This window comes from Diadema antillarum, unplaced genomic scaffold, assembly GCF_040938485.1.
Source record: "Diadema antillarum isolate AM-2024a unplaced genomic scaffold, OU_Dant_1.0 scf00000017, whole genome shotgun sequence".
NCBI lineage: Eukaryota > Metazoa > Echinodermata > Echinoidea > Diadematoida > Diadematidae > Diadema > Diadema antillarum.
The window spans coordinates 2,359,615-2,380,845 of record NW_027270906.1 but is presented as its reverse complement, the minus strand read 5'-3'; the positions used below and the strand labels follow the sequence as shown (position 1 = coordinate 2,380,845).

At 39.1% G+C, this 21,231-nt stretch overlaps 1 protein-coding gene across 1 annotated transcript in view; it reads left to right on the top strand.

Moving 5' to 3' along the window:
* The first annotated feature begins 5,981 nt into the window (after positions 1 to 5,981).
* LOC139727210 (guanine nucleotide-binding protein subunit alpha-13-like) overlaps positions 5,982 to 21,231 on the top strand; it is a 28,622-nt gene continuing 13,372 nt past the window's right edge. Inside the window, exon 1 of the mRNA XM_071638170.1 lies at positions 5,982 to 6,575. Within this exon, the coding sequence (XP_071494271.1) occupies positions 6,114 to 6,575 (462 nt within the window). The 5' untranslated portion in view covers positions 5,982 to 6,113. The remainder of the gene's footprint in view (positions 6,576 to 21,231) is intronic.

Sequence of the window (21,231 nt, the reverse complement as noted above, 5' to 3'; positions counted from 1 at the left end):
CCCCCCCGCCCCCTCCTCGCAGACATGTTAGGATGCCCAAAGCCAAGCACCTAAAATCTGATCTAGGCGTAGCCGCCTTGGGGCTGGGACCAAATTGTAGGAGGCCACATTTGATTTCTGATCTTCTTTTTGAAAGCACATGGTCAAATTATCAACAAACTTATACTGTAGGTGTTATCTCTCGCGTCATGAATATATAGACATCATGCCTCCCTGGGCCCTGGAGGTCTCCAAAGGCTTCCAAATATGGCCCTAGAGGTTCCCAAAGTCTTCCAATTTCCTTTCTCCCATCCAGCAGTGACTGGATACTTTAAAGATTTATAACTTTTTAACAGATTGCCCGATTTTCCTCCAGTTCTTACCATTGCTTACTGATGTTTTCTATTTATATTGCTGCATTCACTCAATTCACATGTATAAGAATTCAAGGTGGACTTGTATTATAAGTTTTGACCCATCTCCTCGTGCCCCCCCCCCCACATGGCCCCCGTGCCCTGCATCAGTTAAACTCTCATTAATGTTTTCTATTAATATTACTGCATTCACTCAATTCACAGTATTATGAAGGTGGACTTGTCCTTTAAAGGGAGAGTACAGTTTTGGTGGATATGAGAATTAGGTTTTTAACTTTTTGCAAGATACCAAGAAAACACTTATGATATAGTACAGAACATACCGTTTTAAGAGGAATTCAAAGTTTATTTGACGAAAATCGGGTTTGGAATGACTGAAACATCAAGAAACAAAGTAAAACAAAGCGATCGTAATAAAGTGTCGGTCCCACACTTTATTAGAATTGCTCTTTTTGATATCTCAGCCATTTCAAAACCAATTTTCATCAAATAAACGTTGAATTCCTCATAGAATTACATGCTCTTTCACATTTTATAAGAGGTTTCTCATTATCTCACCAAAGAATGTTAGAAACCTAAAATTAGGTCTCAACCATAACTGTGCAATCCCTTTAAGTTTTGACCAATATCTCCGTGCCTCCACCCCCCCCCCTTCATGGCCCACGTGCCCTGCATCCCTGATGGATCTACCATCAAATTTGAAACTATACTGTCATCAATGTCTTTATAGCCTGATAAACAGCTATCAGAGGGTTTTCACGTAAAAAAAAAAATACACAGAATTCGGCCCCGATATGCCAATCTCACCCCCTTCCGTCCCCCTTACCGGACCACAAAGAGGGCACCGGGCCCGGATCCGTCATGAGCAATGTGCATATACATACTTAAAGCAATTTCAAGCTCCAGCTGCGGTCTTGTTGCTCTACAGAAGATTTTTTTTTTCTCTCTACTATTCAGTTTGGCGCATTTGATCCCCTGTCCCCCCCCCCCCCCCCCCCCCCCCGGTTTGGCATAACCCCCACTGAACAAAATGAGATCATTATTATCAGAAAGATGTTATTTGTCAAGTTTGCTAAAAGTCTGTTATGAAGGGTTTTCAAGAAGGAGCTGAAAATGTTAACATTACCCCCTCTCCCCTTTCCCCGGCATAATGGGCTCAGACAAGCCATATTCCCTTGCAATACAAATTAACAACTATACACTATCGATATCCACTGTGGGAACGATTAGGCTAACAAAACAGAACCGCAAAAATACGTTATATACTAACCATGAGGTGATATGTACTACAATCCTGTCAAAGTAACATGAATAACTTGCTATGTGTATCAAAAATAATTTAAGCCGTATTAATGATACAAGTGTACCATGACGTAATTGACAAGAATACTGTAAATTTAATAAACATGCTGCTGCACATAGATGGAACAAGGTAGTCTAATCAAAGGAACAGACATAGGGCTTCAGTCTTTGCTGCCATATACGGTTCAGGAAGTTCACAAGCACAATATCTGTGCGCAAGTCAATTGGCACCTGATCCCATATAATGGGAAAAATTTACATATAGCTGTCTTGGAAAGTCTTTGTGTGCGGGCTTTCAGATGTTGGAAACGTAGAAAAACGTGAATTGAGATAGTTTTACCCTTGAAAATGAGACCTCTTATAAGCTATGCATATTATGAAAATCTGTATAGGTTTTCAAATACATGTAGAGTCAAACCTGTCTATAGCGGCCATCCCAAGGAGACGAAAAAAGTGGTCGTAATAAACAGGTGATAGCTAGACACGTTTCTTTCATGCTTTTTCTTCGGAGGAATTTGTGTTTAGTGGTTGTATACGGCAGGTGGCCGCTACTTTAGGGGTTATAGTCTAACCTGTATATAACGGCCACTCCGAGTATAAGACCAAAAAGTGGCCGTTGTAGACAGGTGGCCGCTATAGACAGGTTCATTAACGTGTTTTTTTTTTTCTTTCGAAGGGAATTGTTTTGGTGGTCGTATATGGCAGGTGGCCGCTACAGACAGGTGGTCGCGAAGACGGGTTTTACTGTATAGTCAAACCAATCTATAGCGGCCACCCAGGGAAACGAAAAAACGTCGCAGTTTATAGACAGGTGGTCGCTAAGACAAGTTTAACTGTAAATAAAAAATCAATGGTTCATGCGTATAGTTCTGGTTGAAAGTTTTTCTTCCATCCGTACACAACTAATAGGTGGAGCGAATGGTTTGCACAGTTCTCGGCGGCTTTTGAACATTTCCCGGCGTCACGTTTGCTCATTTCCCGTTGATGAAATTTAGAGATTTGCACATTTCCCGGCAAGACGTTTGCACTTTTCCCGGCTCCACGACAGGCCCCATCCACGATGATGGTCTCTTCTGCGGTTATTGGTATCTCTCCCATATACTGAGACAAACGGTATTTGCTTCATACTTCTTAATCTGTATATTTGTATATTTTGGATATGTTTCTTGCTGTGTAATACCATTGCATGTGTTTTTAATTCTTGTGTAATAGGATTACAACGTATAGAGGGTGTACTTTGTGACAATTTTAATCATTGCATTTGTCATTGTTTATATTATTGGAATTTCAGTTTGAATTTGTATTTTTTCTAATGCAGAAAGTCTATTGTTGTTTGTGTCTATTTGTATTCTTTTCTACGAGTATTTACAAGCTGGTCGCTTGTGATTTCTGGGGGGGGGGAGGTTGGCAACTACTTGATATTTTTTCTTTCATTGATTTATTTATCTATTGATTTATTAATTCATTTCCACTTTGTGTTCACGAGAACAAAGAACAAACATGATTGAGTTACAATGATCATACAATAACATTTTGTGATTTGTTTGGGGTTTTTTTGACGTCCAAACACACACACACACACACACACACACACACACACACACACACACACACCATGAAACACACATCCTAGTATTAACACTAGGCCTATTTTGCAACAAAGAACCATATACTAGTAGTGGGGGAACCTAAATCAAAAGCACAGCTGTGTAATTTCTAACTTTATTTTCTTGTTTGGATTTGCACATTTTGTAGTTTCCGGAGTACTAGTACGTTATATATAATCAAACAAAGTAGGCATACATATACCAGTAAATTTAGTAAGCACTCAAAACTGTCAAACTTTCTGTGGAATAGAGAACGGAATCGGTATGGTTTTACTTCCGGTTCGTGACGTCATGGGTGTGGTATGATATCGGCCACTGCACAGTACATAACTGAGTGTACTCGCACGACGCCGTATTCGTAGGGGGTACGAGTGTCGAAATTTATTCACCAATGATTATTCGCCCAGCAAAATAATCGGCCTCTCTTTTTTTATACTCGCCAAACGTTGGTACGTGATTTTTACGTCTGTACATCATGACTCACTTTACTGAAATGAACATAATTTTATACAGAGCCACTTTGATTTGCTCAACTAATGTGAATAAAAGCAATTAAGATGTTATTTTACAGTTTGTGTGGAATGTTTGATAAACTGTTCGACTTTGTAGCAAGGATCGAGGGAGCTGCAGGGAGTGCATGAGAGCACCGTCTCCCATATGGAAAGGTTTTTGGCCAAAAGTCTACTAAAATCATTCTACAGCTGAGAGTGCACGCTGCCCGCACACACAGAACGCCAAGGTGCACGCTTTGAATTATTCATGAGCCTACACGGTCTGCCACACACGTCGTGCACACAGCAGTGATACGGACTGGTCCATTGTCGAATATGGGTAAAATGCTGCAGAAACAACATAGGGGCAGTCATAAACATAGCATTATATGGGTTAAATCTACATTGACAACATGAATTACATGCTTTTCATGAAATTGTTTACATTATCTGCTTTTTAACTGACCACACACTCACACACACACACACACACACATATACGCGCACACTCACTGAGGTATCAATCTTATATTGCTGACAAACGTCGCTTTCTGGTCATGTGCAGCAACTTCAGTAAATTAATAGCAAAACCCAAGTACACTCTAAAAGATGCACAAATAGAAACTGAAAGCTGATGTAGTGTAGATTCACAATCATGTTGGAATGTTGACCACTGTAAGTTCCACCGGCACTGCACTGCACTGTGCTTCATGCTCCACTCGCGGTTACCTGGGCACGTTCACCCCCATTACACAATGGTGCACTCTGCGTATATGTGCTTGCCGAGAAAGATATGATCATCGAACATCATCGAAGAAGAAAATTCCCGTTTTCTATATCTTCTCAGCAACATATAAAGTCATAACTGGTATAGTAGGTGGTCAGTTAATACAAGGGTTCACCGCTGACTTCAGGAAACTTAGAAATGAGAAATACATATCCAATTTACGTTATAACTCACGGTATATGAAATCATAACTCGTCCAAATGCAGCCACAAATAAACAGTGACGTCATGTTTCATATATTATGATAATGAGCTTCTTTGAGTCGCTGATTGTGATTGGATTGAGGACGGGACCTTCTCAGTTTTTTGCCAATTCCGACAAGACCTACAATCCAATCACAATGAGTTTGACATATATGATAGAGAATTGTTTGGCGCGTAATATGGTAGAAGCCACAGCTTCATGTGCCATTCGGTTGCGGAGATACAGCCTTTCAAATAGGGAGGTATCACTGCATCACACGGCGAACACTTCAGGAAGTGTGTACAATCCTATGGGGCAGTTATTCTGAAGTGAACTCACAAAGCTGTTTTTGAGCAGCCAGTCCGACGTTATTAGAAGTCCATTTATCTTCTAATTTTAGTATTCTACAGAAAAATGTCCTAAGACTAGAAAACCGCTAGCCACAAGTCCACGGACATTACTTACTTTATGATATTTTTCCATTAATGACAGTAAGTCGGGTTTTGCTTGTGCGTCTCCATAGGTTATAACACAGGGTGCGCGCGCGCGTGTTCTGTGTGTATTAAAAGAGACAACCTTTCCATATGAGGATAGGCCTATGCTCACCACATTCATGTGGTATGTGTTGTGATATTAATTGGAAATAATTTGTGCTTGCGATATTGGCTCTTTCACAGAGTTCACTTGTCATAATTATAGGCATAGTGCACTCGGTATCCCAGTTTCTTTTGATGAATGAGGGTAAATAGTTTAATTATATTTAGACGCATTTATGTATTTATATTTTCCTGTATATTGCGTCCCTCATGTCTTTTTTTTTTTAAATCAGACTCGCCTAAAAAAAAAGAAAAAAAAGATGGAAGGTGCAAAATCAAAATAATTACATTGACCTATAGTTGCTACACAGCCCTGTCGCTTCACATGGGGTCTGTCGGGCTAATATTAACCCAACCTGCTGAATTTCTACTTTTCCTCTTTTGTTGCTTTTGTCATCCATGAAATCAAATAAGTCTTTCCAACTGCTGCTGAAAAATAAAGAGAATCTTAATGATTTCTGAGGGTTTTTTTTCCGGTGCTCTATAATGATGTGTAATCGAAATACTCCCTGAATGCTGCGCGCTGTGGGCGTCGAGAAAAAGGGGCGAGTTGTTCGACTGGACTGCAGAGTACTGTGAGTTTATGCGACTGACGTGACGTGCAATTAGAATCGCGATTGTATATCACACGCACACAGCGTACAGTCGAACCATAGTACAGTCGACATACATTATGCATTGCAATCAAGAATTACTCGCTGTATGTAGGTGTGTGTTGGGGCAAGTTATCGTAGTCTGGAGTTCATTACTGTTGCTGGATCATACGAAGTGAATGAACAGATTGGCAGACCAAGATGGCAGGGATTCTTCTAACCTGCTGCTTATCGCAGGAGGAGAAGGAGAGCTTGAGTAAAAGTAGGGCTATCGACAAACAACTGCAAAGAGACAAGGCCAACAGCCGAAAGGAAGTGAAGGTCCTGCTGCTTGGGGCTGGCGAGAGTGGGAAGAGTACCTTTCTAAAGCAGATGAAAATCATCCACGGGCAGCATTTCTCAGACGAGGACATACGAGAGTTCCGTATGATTATCTATGGCAACATTATCAAAGGCATGAAAGTGCTAGCGGACGCTCGTGACAAATTAGAGATACCATGGGGCGACCCTTCTAACGAGAAGTATGCAAGTGCTGTCATGAGTCACGATAGTACAATGACATTAGAACCATCAGGTTTTGCCCAGTATGTACAACCCTGCAAAGAGCTGTGGAAGGACAGTGGGATCCAAACGGCCTTCCAGCGGAGACGAGAATTTCAGGTGGTGAGTAACTGGTCATGACTAGTGTCTACTACAGCAGCTGTATATCTACTAATCTGGCAAATCTAACGTTTAATATAAATTTAACAGTAAGTGCCTAACAAGTTTAATTTACATCATCACTTAAGACACTAGACATGACTGTCATGAGTGACATTTGACACCAGCAAAAGAAACAGCAACACACAGCTTGGTCCAAGACAAGTAGGGTGCCTAACGTTAGGCCTAGAAAATTTAGACTCGCGAAATATATGGCGTATACAGTAGTCCAGGTGGGTACTTGAATTTGTCAGCAGACTAATCACTTTGTAGGGGTTGTTCACTTTTTTTGTGAATTCCACTGTCCACTAGCCTTTGGGCGCCTTTCATGCTAGCGTCCCACTGCATCGAGGGCAGACAGTGCGCAAACCATGCAATAAAACGCTATGTACAAAATGAAATCTCCTCATGTGCGTGTGTAAGCTCGCTCTGAAAATCCCACAGCTTTGCATGGCTTGCACGCTGTCTGCACTTTATGCTGTCGCTACACATCGGTTGATTAAAACTCTATTTTCTGTTAAAAAGTGCCGACAGATTTTTTTCTTCTTTTCATCATGGAGAGTGGACATGTGTGTGCAACAAAAAATCACTGTGCGAAGTTGCGCCAATTCATATGTCAGATGTGAGATGAATGAGAAGTGAGGTGGAACCGGGGGCCTCATGAGCAGCTTGCCCTGGGGGCCTTACAACCGTGTATGAGCATGGCCGGGTGCTCATGAGGCGGAGGGGTCCTTGATCCTTATGAGCAGGAACTACCCTCGTGAGTGGGTTTCCCGGACTGACATGAACGATTGATGTTACATATATATCTAATTTGTACAACTACAAGGCAAAAGTAGCATACAATCACAAATGTACTCCCTCATTCCTTAGCCCCTTAGGCTTACAAGTATGTTAAGTAGACTCTAGGCCAGGTTAACATCACATCACCACACACTGGCAGGTACATTTTAACATTACATTGTGTGTAATGGACTGGAGCCAAATGCAAGGCCACACTACAGCTATCATACAGTACCACTACCAGTAAGTTTTAACCAATGGCTCGGTCTGAGATGAGGAGAGTACTGTGGTCCTCAACGTGGTTTCGTGCCGTATTTAAATGTAACAATGGCGATACCATGGCATTACCGGCACATTGCATCACCAGGATTGCTACCGTACTCAGTATGACTAAAATTTCACATATCTTTCGGCACCCGCACCTGGGTTTGACCTCCCGTACCAAGGTTCAACCATGCACAAAAGCAGAGGTTTCTTTAATGTAGCAGGCAGTCAAATTTTGGACATCATTTTGGTTGAATTATGGGCAGCTTGCTTGACAATACTACATGTACAGTATTGTAAAAAAAGAAACCTGTACACTTGTAGCAAGGTTTGACCTCCCATGTCAAAATTCATCCACACACATAAGCAGACTACATGTACAATAGGTTTCACACATACAAGTTGTAACTGGCGGTCAAATTTTGGATTGGGCTATGGTCAAATTATGGGCGGCTTGCTCTGTTACACCGCAGAAAACCAAGCACCTGCCCCCAAAGGCAGTCTAACATTACATACAATAATAGACACTACCGACACTGTAACTTTTGCTGGCATCTAGAATTTCTTTGCATCTGTCTTAAGTGTTACATGTGTTAGCATTACTGGTAGTGCACTGCTGGGTTGTTATACAACTACAGTACACTGTAAATACAATGTAAAGACAGATTACTGTACACGTACAAACTATACGTTTATAAAAGCAGATTGTTGAAGATATATGAGGTATGAGTTTTTATTAGGTGATACGCTATCAGCGGCTTACTTCGTTTCATCGGGTGATCGCGTTCGGGTCGGGTGGTCGCGATACACGACCTTTCGTAGATTATATGCCCTAATCTACGAAGGGTCGGGTGGAGCATTTGAGAATTAGACCCCTATTATTTACGAAGTATCGGGTACAGCTTACCCGAATCTTCGAGAAAAAGCCAGTGCGAATTTACGAACGATCGCGTGTTTTATCTCCGAATACGCGATTGTATTCCTACGTTTTTACTCTGAAAAAATTATCACGAGCGTTTGTATACAAGGCTAGCAGCACATAATGCTCGCCGTGCATAACTATGGCAAAGCGGTACGCTCGCGTGCGATAGAGTGATAATGCAGGTTTCAAATGACGGTCATTCATATTGTACAGTATTATGTGCGGCGAAAGTTTTAATCGTCTCGACTCGTGGATTACAACGATCTGGTCCTTCCTGTTCTATCTGAAAGTCTTGACAACATTGTTATCGGCATTATCGTGGTTTCTGTCTCCACTCATTTCTTCACTGCTGGTGACAGCTAGCTCATACCGCCTCCATGGACTTTATCGGGCTGAATCGTGATATCGGTCCCCTCTGGCACAGGTGCGAGTGTCTACCATGTGCAAAGTCTATGGAGGTTGATAGCAGTCACCGGCTGCACTATGACGAAATACAAATTATATACGTGTAACTGAATGGCGGTGAATGGAGTGGGGACCTATTTCAGGATAAACGTCCTTTATTGTACAAAACCACATAGTATCATTTATGGAGACATTCTTTCAGATCACTGCGAATACTTGTGTTGTTTGGCTGAAAAGATGGAATTCTTTTCTGATATGATCAGAATCTAGTTACCGGTGTCCCGATCGAGCCACCAAAAAAAAAAAAAAAAAAAAAAAATCGGATGTTTGCCTTTTACTTTTGGAAATGGACAGCAGTAACAATCGGCTCCGTAAGATGCCAAAATAAATATCAGATGCTTGCTTTTATTTTGGAAATGAATAACGGTAATATTCCACTCCGTATGATACTAAAATAAAATTAATGTCGGATGTTTGCTTGTACTTTTAGAAATGAATAACGGTAAGATTCAGCTTCGTAGGGTGCTAAAATTAGTGTCAGATATTTGATTTTTCGCTTGAAAATGAATAAGGACAACATTCGGCTCCGGAAGACGCTGAAATGAATGTCGAATGTTTGCTTTGACGTTTTATTCGGAATAGCAGTAACATTCTTCTCCTTACAATGCTAAAATAAATGTCGGATATTGCTATTACATTTCGAAATAACAGTAACATTCAGCGGCGTTTGATGGTAAAATAAAAGTCTGATGTCTGCCTTGAAGTTCAAAAATTAAAAACAGTAACATTCGGTTTCGTGCGATGCTAAAATAATCGTCAGATGATTCAATTCACTTTCGGAAGTAGACAGCAATAATTTAACATTCGGCTCCGTACGATAATAAAACAAATGTTGGATGTTTGCTCTTAAATCTGGAAATTACGGTAATGTTCTGCTCCGGACGATGCTAAAATGAATAACAAAATGTTGCTTTTACATCTGGAAATAATCAATGATATCAATCGACTCAGACGCTAAAATAAAAAGTGGATAGGCCCTATTTGTTTTCAAGTGCGGGAATGAATGAGGATAACATTCAGCTCCGTATGATGCTAAAATGAAATTTCAGTTATTTGCTTTTACATTTGAAATGATTAACTGTACAGCATTCGGCTGCCGTAAGGTGTTAAAATACTAGTAAGTGTTGGATGATTGCTTTTACAAGCAGAAGTGAATAACGGTAACTTTCGGATCTTTACAATGGCAAAACAAAATGTCGAATGTTTACCAATATCTGCAATGCTCCCACTTTATCATTTCAAATGTAAGTTTTGACCACTTAATATAGGCATCAACTTTTATAATAATCTATAAGCCCATTTGCTAATATGATTGAATTTTTTATTCATTTATTTCAGACATGCCATGGGTATCTGTATCACTTCAGTAATACTTAATATTTCTTTTTCTATAATATTATGTTTAGTAGGACCGATTAAGTTTTTCTTGATTTTTTTTTCGGTCCACCAGATTTTACTTTCGAGCCACCAAAAAATAAAAATTCAATTGATCGGGCCGCCAAAGATAAAAATTAGTGTGGAGTCCTGCATATGCTATAATTGCATGTTAGTATGAGTTAGTTTCATTCGTATTCTGTGATATATCTGTGGTGTATACCTGTGATGTATTTAATGTTTATTTTGCTGTGATATCCGATGTACAAAGAATTTCCAGAGTGGACAATAATCAGTCAATCAGTCAATCAATCAATCAATCAATCAAATTAACAAGAATGGAGTTAGCGCGCGTTTTGCAATAAAACTCTTAATTATTTCAACGCTTTAGATTTGCTGTTTTGATCGCAAGTTTAAATATTCATATTCTCCATCCTGTAATGCTATTGTTTTATTTAGAAATAGAATTATGTTTCTGAGGATATTTTATACTCTTTTATTTGTTATTGCCATTTTTGTGCTATTTTGTGGCCTGTTTAATGTCTTTTACTTTGATTTATTCACTGGTTTCGCCGCCCCTGATTCACCCGATACTTCGTCACTTGAATGACTCTTTTTTACGTATAGTCGCGTTAAACGATCAGCCTTATGTCAAGGATCATTCTGTATTAAATTGTGATTATTTTACCCCTCCTTACCCGACCCTTCGTATATTAGGGCACCTAATCTACGAAATGTTGGGTAACGCGACCACCCGACGCGAACGCGAACACCCGAAGGAACGAAGTAAGCCGCTATCAGCGTATCACCTATTGTGATTGTCAAAATTTCTCTTTTTTTTTATTCTTCTTTCTTTCTGCCACATTTTGTGTCGTCAATATCTCAACAATGACATTACGGAATAACATGACATTTTCAGTCAACATGTCTCATGACAAAATCTAGCCACAATAAGGTTTTCATGACAGTAACATATCTATGACGTCATCTAGGCGCCATTTTGTGATTTTCGGACCTTGTCACATGATCGATCATAACTTCATAACTAGATATCATTTCTGTATCATTTTCGGTGGACATAAAGTTCAGGTCAGGCTCTATCTTACGTTTTAACGCTAGTTACCAAGGTCATCATTACGCGCGCGTTTGCGCGCGTCAAAATTTTAAAAGGCTCAAAACGACTTCCCAATGGGAAATCTCGAAGTTTCAGACAATTCTAAGCGTTTCAAACATTTTCTCGCGTGCGCGTCCGTCCGCGCAATTTCGCGCGCAGAGGGCGTAACCAACATGAAAATGCAATTTTTTTGACTGATTTGGATTTCTGATACTTTGAGTAACAATATCCATTGATTTCCGATCGATTTTGACCTATAACAAAGGAATGCACTGGCGTCAAAGTTGAAATTCCGTGCGCGCGTCTTTCTGCAAATATAGTGAAAAAACATGTTTTTGTTTATGTCGCCATAGCTCTTTAAATCGTCCATTGACCCTATATTTCTATTGCATATTACAAAAGCATATGAATTGGAAATAACGTTTCAAGTACCAATATTGCCAGGAAAACTCATGACGTCATCATATCATCATCTGAAATCAAAAAAGTGGAATTAATTTTTTTGAGGTACTCTTTCTGACATTCATTTACTCGTATCTCTATTGTTTAAGCTTAATATCACCCCAAATTCAGATATGTTTTACTTTGAACATTTGCCTTTCAAGTCCATGTCATGGTTTTGAAATTTGATGACGTCATCATACTTTAAATTGTGATTAAAGGTAAAGACGCAAAATCGGACAAGTTTACGTGTTATGTCTATGGGAGGTGATTTTTTTAAAAACCATACATTGACTTGACAACGTTTAAGCACCTTTATCTCAGATGATTTTGCTTCATTTCCTCTGAAAATTAAGTATGTTGTAGCTGTGACAATAAGCTGCAGTAATCATGCATTTTATTCTTTGAAATCTCCTCATCAGGTTGACAATTTTGCAATTTAAAACTGAAAATGAGAATGGAATGCGGACGAAACGATTCCTGATTCATCTTTCACGTACATAAGTTTACGTTCCTCTAATTTTCTCGTCGAGACGTATGGCCGAGTGGTTAGAGGTGTCGTCGCAGAAACGTGAGGTTGCACACGTACGGGTTCGAACCTCACAAGAGCACGAAAGAAAATAATAATTTTTTTAAAACTTTTTTTCTTCAATGGAGTACTACACCTTCGTCCATGTAGAAGTCACGTTCGCATGTAAACACACCTATACGCACACACTCACACAGTATCCCTTTGTTTATCGTTGGAGACTGCATTGCTTCAACTGCTGCAAAATATTGCAGGCTGGGCTTTTCAAGCTGATCATGGTATATTGTAACAAAATGAAATTTGTTCATATCAATTCAGTAACACAATGTAGTCGTGGTTACTTTGTGCTGATTTTATACATGTAAGAAGCTATACATTGTAAAAAAAGGTATTTGAATTGTTCCTTTAAGTCAGTCTTCTGTATTGATGATTATTTGTCAATTAGTGGTTTTTGTGGAGTTTCAGATAATGATAAAAAGTATGTATGATAAGTGCAGCGATACTTTCTACAGTTAGTTCAAAGTTGTGTTACAGAGGTTTGATACATACATTTAGCATTGTGTTTGTGTGTCCACGTGTGTATACAGGTTGGCCATATGGCACATTCTAGACAATAAATCTTAATTAATTAGCAAACGCGATCAGCTATGGAACTGAATATGGTACTAATGTATGATGTTCATGATTCTCATTAAACTGTGACGAGTTTAAAGAGATAGCTTAACTGTGTGTAAAAATAAAGCAATAATAAGGAAATTTTAAGGGAATTTGATAACCATGCCTATAATAATTTCATACAGGTACTAATAGCTGCCTCATATTCGTTTGATTGATCGTCATGTCAATAGCAAACTGACAACGTACGATTAATATATTATACGTTAAACAACTGTCTTTCAAATCCATATCGATGTTTTCTAGTTTGATGACGTCATCATACTTTAAATTGTGATAAAAGTAAAGACACAAAATCGGACAAGTTTACGTGTTATGTCTATGGGAGGTGATTTTTTTTAAAACCATGCATTGACTTGACAACGTTTAAGCACCTCTATCTCAGCTGATTTTGCTTCATTTCCTCTGAAACTTTAGTATGTTGTAGCTGAGACAATAAGCTGCAGTAATCATGCATTTTATTCTTTGAAATCTCCTCATCAGATTGACAATTTTGCAGTTTAAAACTGAAAATGAAAATGGAATGTGGACAAAACGATTCCTCATGTATCTTTCACATACATAAGTTTACGTTCCCCATATTTTCTCGTCGAGACGTATGGCCGAGTGGCTAAAGGCGACGTCTCAGAGACGTAAGGTTGCGGGTTGGAACCCCACAAGATCACGAAACAAAATACTTAGCTATTTTACTTTTTTTTCTTCAATTTTGTATTACATATTCGTCCATGTAGAAATCACGTACGTATATAAACGCACCTATACACACACACAGACACACACACACACGCCATATCCCTCTTTTTTGTGTGTTGGAGACCACATTGCTTCGACTGCAGCACAATTTTGCAGGTTGACTTTGTCAAACCGATCATAGTATGTAATGACGACGACTGAGGTGTTGTACTTTGAACAATTGTCTTTCAAGACGATGTCATTGTTTTGTAATTTGATGACGTCATTACACTGAAAATTGTGATTAAAGGCAAGGTATGAAAACCAGCCGATTATAGGTTTTATGTCTGCGGGACGTATTTTTCCCAAGTTGCCAGAAATGGCATAGCGACCTCAGTCGTTACAAGGCCGCTTTTCCGTCTAGCAATGGAATAGATGTTCACACGGCCACGTTGGTTGAGTGGGCATTGACTTTCCCCCTGTTATATCTATACATTGTTTTTTTTTTTTTGTCTTACCATTTCCGTGGATGACCCGTGGCCGAGTGGTTACAGAAACGGTTTCGCATGTACGCTCAATATAACTTCAAGGTACCTATATCACATTCTTTTCTTTGTCGATCACAGATGACTGTCATCTGATGACCACAAGCGTATCGCCTAACTCGTCCTCAATGTGACGAGTTTTCATGTCTCGTTCAATTTGTCTCCCTACAGTGTATGTACAACCTTGTGCAAATGAGATACAGTTGTATGGGCATTACACTACAGTAAAGGGACATTGTACATTTCTGGGATATTGGGTTATTTTCTGTTTCCAATGCACATGACACTGTTCATAACAAGAAACATGGTTCAAGATACAAACTACAGTGTAAGAAATTCTTGTCAGGTTTAAAAAGACCTCCTGGCTGCACCACTTGGCCTTTCATTCACTTTCCTGGCAGTTAGTCTCTTATTCAGCCACAAGGCCTTGTCAAAAGGCTAAATAATCTCTTGCTTTCATCTAATCTTGTCCAAATTTGCCAAATTCCTCCACCCCGAGATGATAGATGTAATTCTTGCGAAATGTTAATGTGAGAATATCAGTTAGATTTATTCGGTCTCTTCTTTGCAACCAAGAACACGCTGAGGGAAATTGTATGCTGTACCATGTACAGTTAATGGCCCGCTAACGATCGCCCCGTCACTGTACAGGCATGCTAACCTGGAAACGTTAAACACTAAACATTACTTGAATATGAGACCATTCTGAAGCAAATAATTTTCACACAACAATAGATATATAATGCCCACTCTTAAATGAATCCCACAAGGATTGGAACAATCATCCCCCAGCATTCCCACTGATTCCCACTGATCAGTTACTAGCCATCTAGTGGGGCGGAAAGTATGAAGTTTTGCATATAGGGGTATTTTGAGGCGCTGATTTCAAAAATTGCCGGATCCAAGAGATCTGGCCACGGGGTCGGCCGCCATTTTGAATTCCAATATGGCCGTCGTCAAAGATCCCTATCTTCAGTTCTGAATGACATTAGCCATTGGAATTTGTTATAAAAGCATGGTGATATGATGACTTCAATAACAGACTTATTTGGTATGTCTGACAAGCTGCACGGCAGCCAATTTGATTTTTTATACATACAAAAAGTGTTGGAGTGTTGAAAATCTCTATCTCGGGTTTGTAATTTAGGCTACCTGATTGAGCGCGCGTTTGTAACTGATAGAGTGCGCGCTGCTGTATTTACATTGTGACGTCAGTGAAATGAGCATTATGCTTCCTTTTTGCTGCACTTTTTGACATGCCCGTGAATGTTAGTCGTGATGTTTGTCTTCGTAGCCACATTGGAATTCAAAATAGCAGACATTGCGTTTGTCAGACACATCTCATCAGTTAATATTTTAACTGAGTATGTTGAAATACTTGTTTACACCTAATTTCAGGGTCACTCACCACTTAGAAACCGAGATAGGGATTTTCAATATTTCCTCGAGGCGGCCATATTGGAATTCAAAATGGCGGCCATTCGATGTTTGACAGACACTCCAAATCAATCTGTCATCAAATTCAATGTGTCAAAACGCTCATGTGTACCAAATTTTGGTGCCACAGGTAATTCAGAACTGAAGATAGGGATCTTTGAATTTGTTTTGTCATGTCGGCCATATTGGAATTCAAAATGGCGGCCGACCCCGTGGTCAGATCTCTTGGATCCGGCAATATTTGAAATCAGCGCCCCCAAATACCCCTTATATGCAAAATTTCATACTTTCCGCCGGATGTGAGCATTTCGACCAATTTTTGTTACATATCTGCCCTACTAATCCCCTTTAAGGGTAATATAATTCTCCTTGCCTTCTGAAAGAGGGAAGTCAAATGACCTTTTATTCAGGGAGAAAAGTGAAAATATCTTGAATTTTCTTTATATTTTCTTTATATCGTTGTACACATCCGTATGTGACATCACAAGCTGTAGTAGTCTTCTCATCCAGCAGTGACTGCACAGAAACTTCAAAAATTCATAACTTTTGAACAGATTGTCCGATTTTCATCAAACTCTCACTGATGTTTTCTACTAATATTGCTGCATTCACTCAATCCACATGTCTATGAAGGTGGACGTTTCCTTTAAAAGGGCTCACAATACCACCCCAGGGTGTAACTGGCAAATGGTTTCCAACAAGATGATTGTGTCATATGACTACATTGTATGAATTGTGATGATGTGGAGCATCTCAGAATGTACCCTCTGCAAGCTGTTAAACATGGTACTGTTGATGGTTATCATTGAGCAAGTTACATTTTGTACATTATACAATTTTACCTATTGTTTTTACTGATAAATAATGTGCAGTCTGTTCCTGGCTAGTCTAGTCAGACAGGAAGTGTCCCCACTTCGTCTTGAGAGGGGTATTCCCCTCCAGTGCCATTTGTATTGCACACATGTTTGCAGGCTGGATGTACTGTACATGTCTATTGTCTGACCCCCTGACACCTGCAATGTACTTAAATCCTCTACTGAGTTCATGGACACTGTTCTAGTTACGAGCATTTTACACACAGTTACAATATAATGGGATTTACAAGTAAATGCACCCAGTGGTCATAAAACATGAAAAGTTATACATACAACATTCTTGAGTGACCCGCACCTCGTCATTGTAGTTAAATGTTTTTATAAAATGGGTTCAAGAACGTAGCCAATAAGAAGCGCTGAAATGAGTCACGTGGGCTTTGATTACTTTAGTACCATTGCACTGCAGTACCAGTGCGCACTCAATCAGTTGTTACAAGTGCGTCGCGCGCTACTTTATGCGCTGTCAATCCTGTAAACAACTTCTAGTTCGGGCTGCCGGCCGGCCTTTCTTGTGTGTGTGCATGACATATTATGTGGCGTACGTATACAGTACTCTTATACGTACAGTACATGGCGGGATATCCGAGTGCGACGTAGATACGTGCTTGACTCGACTCTATCGAGCGAGTGCTACATGTAGCTGAGTGGTAGTGACCCACAAAGGTACGTGAAAAATGCTGTTAGTTTTCGACCCATTTTATAAAACAAATGATGCACAGGATTATTTCGTGGCGTTAGTGGAGATGCAGCTCACTCTCGGGTATTTACAATGTAGTGCAACATGCACTCAGCTTCGCCTCGTGCATGTTTCACAATTGTAAATACCCTCGAGTGCGCTATACGCCTCCACTAACGCACTCTATCCTGTGCATCATTTGTATAACAACGTATGCATGTTTAAATCATATTACATCACTGAAATTCTATGAAATCCCTCTTACATTTAGGAAATATGCTGAAGATTCCAATGGAAACTCCTCAAGTTTAATGATTGATATCGGAAATTTGCAGCTATCGTCGCCAAACGCGAAAGATGCGGAATAGTTGTGCGCTAAGGAAGGGGCCCACACCTCGCCACCCCGCGCTCCCATGTACAAAGCACGTAAAAGATGTACTTGTGCGGGTGGCCGTGATGATCTGATAACATGTATTCTTTATATAAATTTTAGATTTTCAAGAAAAACTGTTCAGTTTTCAATTTGCTTGGTTGTGGTAACCCTGGAAAGTTTCACGCATACTACACATATACATGTACATGTAGTAACAGGCGTACATGTACATTTTTGTTCAGTGTGCTTGTAGCAATTTTACGCAGGGTGACGATTTTAGGACCCCTGACGAGGTGCGGGTACCTCACTATACGTACCTGGCACATGTACATTGTACATTTATCCAGCATTGTGGAGAGTGTATGATACTGTAAAGGTGGACATTTTCGCACAACCAGAAACTAGCGCGAAAATGAAAGCATGCGAATATTTTTGCTTGCCTTATGTTCCAGTAGTTGATGCCATGATTCCGCTGAAGGGCAAGTCCAAGATAAGGTCCCCTCAGAAGGCAAAATTTCATCTTTGCTCAATATTGACATATTTGGTATCATTTTGAAGCTTATGAGTTGAAGTTTTGATTTCCATGGAGGAAAAAATGATATTATGTAAATTTATGCAAATTTCAAGGGCTTTATTTGTATAAATGTAAAACACAGCGTTACGTATGGGACATTTACAAGGTTGTATAAAAATTCATATTTATTCAAAGGAAAGCAAATGATATTTGATTAATATGTGGACATAATAAGTTCATCAAATAGTTTAACTTGGTATGAAAATTTAGGGATTATGCAAATGATTATAATGCAAATTAGCTTGTGTCCTATCATGAGATGTCCCATACGTAACAAAATGAGGTCATTTTTTTAGGTTTTTTCTGAAATTGCTAAGGTTATTTGAATGCCCTTTTGGAAAGTTCTAATTTATTGTTTAGAGAAATTAAATATTATAGAAAAAAGAAAAAACAGTAAAAGAAATATTTTTTATTAGGCATTGAAATAATGTTACGTATGGGACAAATGCGTTACGTATGGGACATCCTCATAGCATGTAAATGCATGTAGCTACATGTTGTAGCTGGGAAGGTCTCTCAGTACACAAATGGTCAATCATCCTGAAGAAAGTATCCCGACTTTGTAGATCACTTTTTGAGTTATAGACACTTGAAACAATACATGTACTTGACTGAACAATTTTCAGAAAGGGGGAGGGGAAGAGGGCAAAATACACTTATGAAAATCAGCATTAAAGGGATGGTATAATTTATGAAGAAATAGGGATTCAGTTTTCAACATTTTATGAGATGACTGGAAACCAATAATATGAATTACTAAAGAGCATACAATTCTAAGACTAGAGGAATTCAAAGTTAATTTGATGGAGATCCAATTTGAAACGGTTGTGATATCAAAAAAAAAAGTGAAATGATTTTTTTTTATTGCAAGTGATACACAAAATGTCCTTATTCAGTTTTCAATAGTAGCCACAACAAAATTCATGGGTATACATACTGAGGTGTGACTCAAATCAATGACCTGACTGCTAGACAGACATCATACATCTACTCGATTACTGGAATTCTCTGCGCATCAGGTATTGCTCATCTATTAGGATTAATATTTCTTGTGTCAAGTTGTCTTTTATTGAAACTAAATTGCAAACTGCCCTTCATCAATGGAAGTAAACACTTTAAACTATTCAATTTTTTAGTAGTAACCATCCTGATAAAAATAGGGCATACATACTCAGGTTGGTCATAAAAATTATAGAATATGATTGAATATGATTATGATGGTAAATATTTGGGGGATATTGTTCCCTTGACTATCTGGATCAGTATTTGAGTAATTTCAACTCATTCCACCTCAATAGTTATGCAAAAATTTGTTTACCTATGGGTATTTTGCAAAATACCCATAAACATGGTTCTCCACACACTAAACGAATGGGGGACAAAGGGCATGCATACTCAGGTTGGCCATAAAAATATAAGAATATGATTGAATATGACTATGATGGTGAATACACTTTGTATATGGGGAATATTGTTTCCTTGACAATCTTGATCAATATTTGAGTAGTTTCAACTGATTTTACTTCAATAATTATGCGAAATACCCATAAACATGGTTCTCCACACACTAAATGAATGGGGGACAAAGTGTCCCATACGTAACTGTCCCATACGTAACACGTCATGTCCATCTTTAATTAGAACCTGTAATTAGAGCTTTTTGCCTAATGACCTAAAACTTACCTGTGATAATCTTGAGTGTTGTGACTTTCATCACAGTGAGTTACAAGTTGTAGAATGAAATACTTTCAGAGAGTTTTGAGGTTGAAAAAAATGTTCAAAAAAACAAAATTTGTCTGGTCCCATACGTAACGGCACATATTTTCTCTTCTAGAATATAATTGTCAAGATCATTTTTCTCAATTTTTTACATGATTATACTTCTCCTAGATATCAATCACCATGATAAAGTTCAATATGATCAAAGGCCATTAACACTATTTTTCAGGTCATAAAAGTCTCTGAATGTCCCATACGTAACTCGCGTGTTATCTTGGACTTGCCCTGAATTAAAAACACGCGAAACTCTTCTTACCCTGTCGAGCGTGAAAAATTCGTCGCGCGAAAATATCCACTCTTACAGTAGTGGCCTGCTTCCTGAAACAGTGTCTGAATGTGCAACCAAGCTGTACAATGATTACACCTTGTACTACAATGTATTGCTTGTACAACAAGTACAGCACAGTACAGGTTACACAATAAATTTTGAGAAGTACAATAACTATAAATGGAAATCTGTAGCCTCTGACTAGAATACTATGTTACCAGTACAGTGGGTGATTTCAAGTTCGGTGCTAGTGCTAGTGCTAGTGCTAGTGCTATCTCCCTTCCAACTGCCATCGAGCTCCAACACAAACATTCAGATTAACGAAGTGATTCCAACCAAAATTATTGATCACACGGCACTAGCATCACACCACTGCGAAGTCCGTGGGAATTGCGAGACGAACTCATAGTTAAAGTCAAATATCAAAAGATGTAGCTATGACTGCTTAGTTTTAGACACATGATTAGGAAGACAGATCAAAATTCCACAAATTTCATCCCTTTTTTGAAAAACTACTATCTTTATTTTACTCCCAGGCTCAGATTTATGAAGCCATGTCTAGAGTGTTCGTGTCTGTTACTGTACGTGGGCAACCATTGCATTAGCATAGACCTTGCACGTAAAATGTGCATCTACTTATGGACATATTAAAATGTGGGTCTCGCTCAGCAATGCTATTTAACACTAGCACCGAACTTGAAATGACAAAAATGATAATCCCTAGGGGCTAGTGTTAGTCAGTGGGGGAAAAGCATGTAAGTCAGTGGGGGGAAAAGCATGTAAATCGGCAGCAAAAACGGCGGAGCTCCTTTCAGCGCTGGTCCCGACATGTCTGGATAGTCTATAGGAGAGGT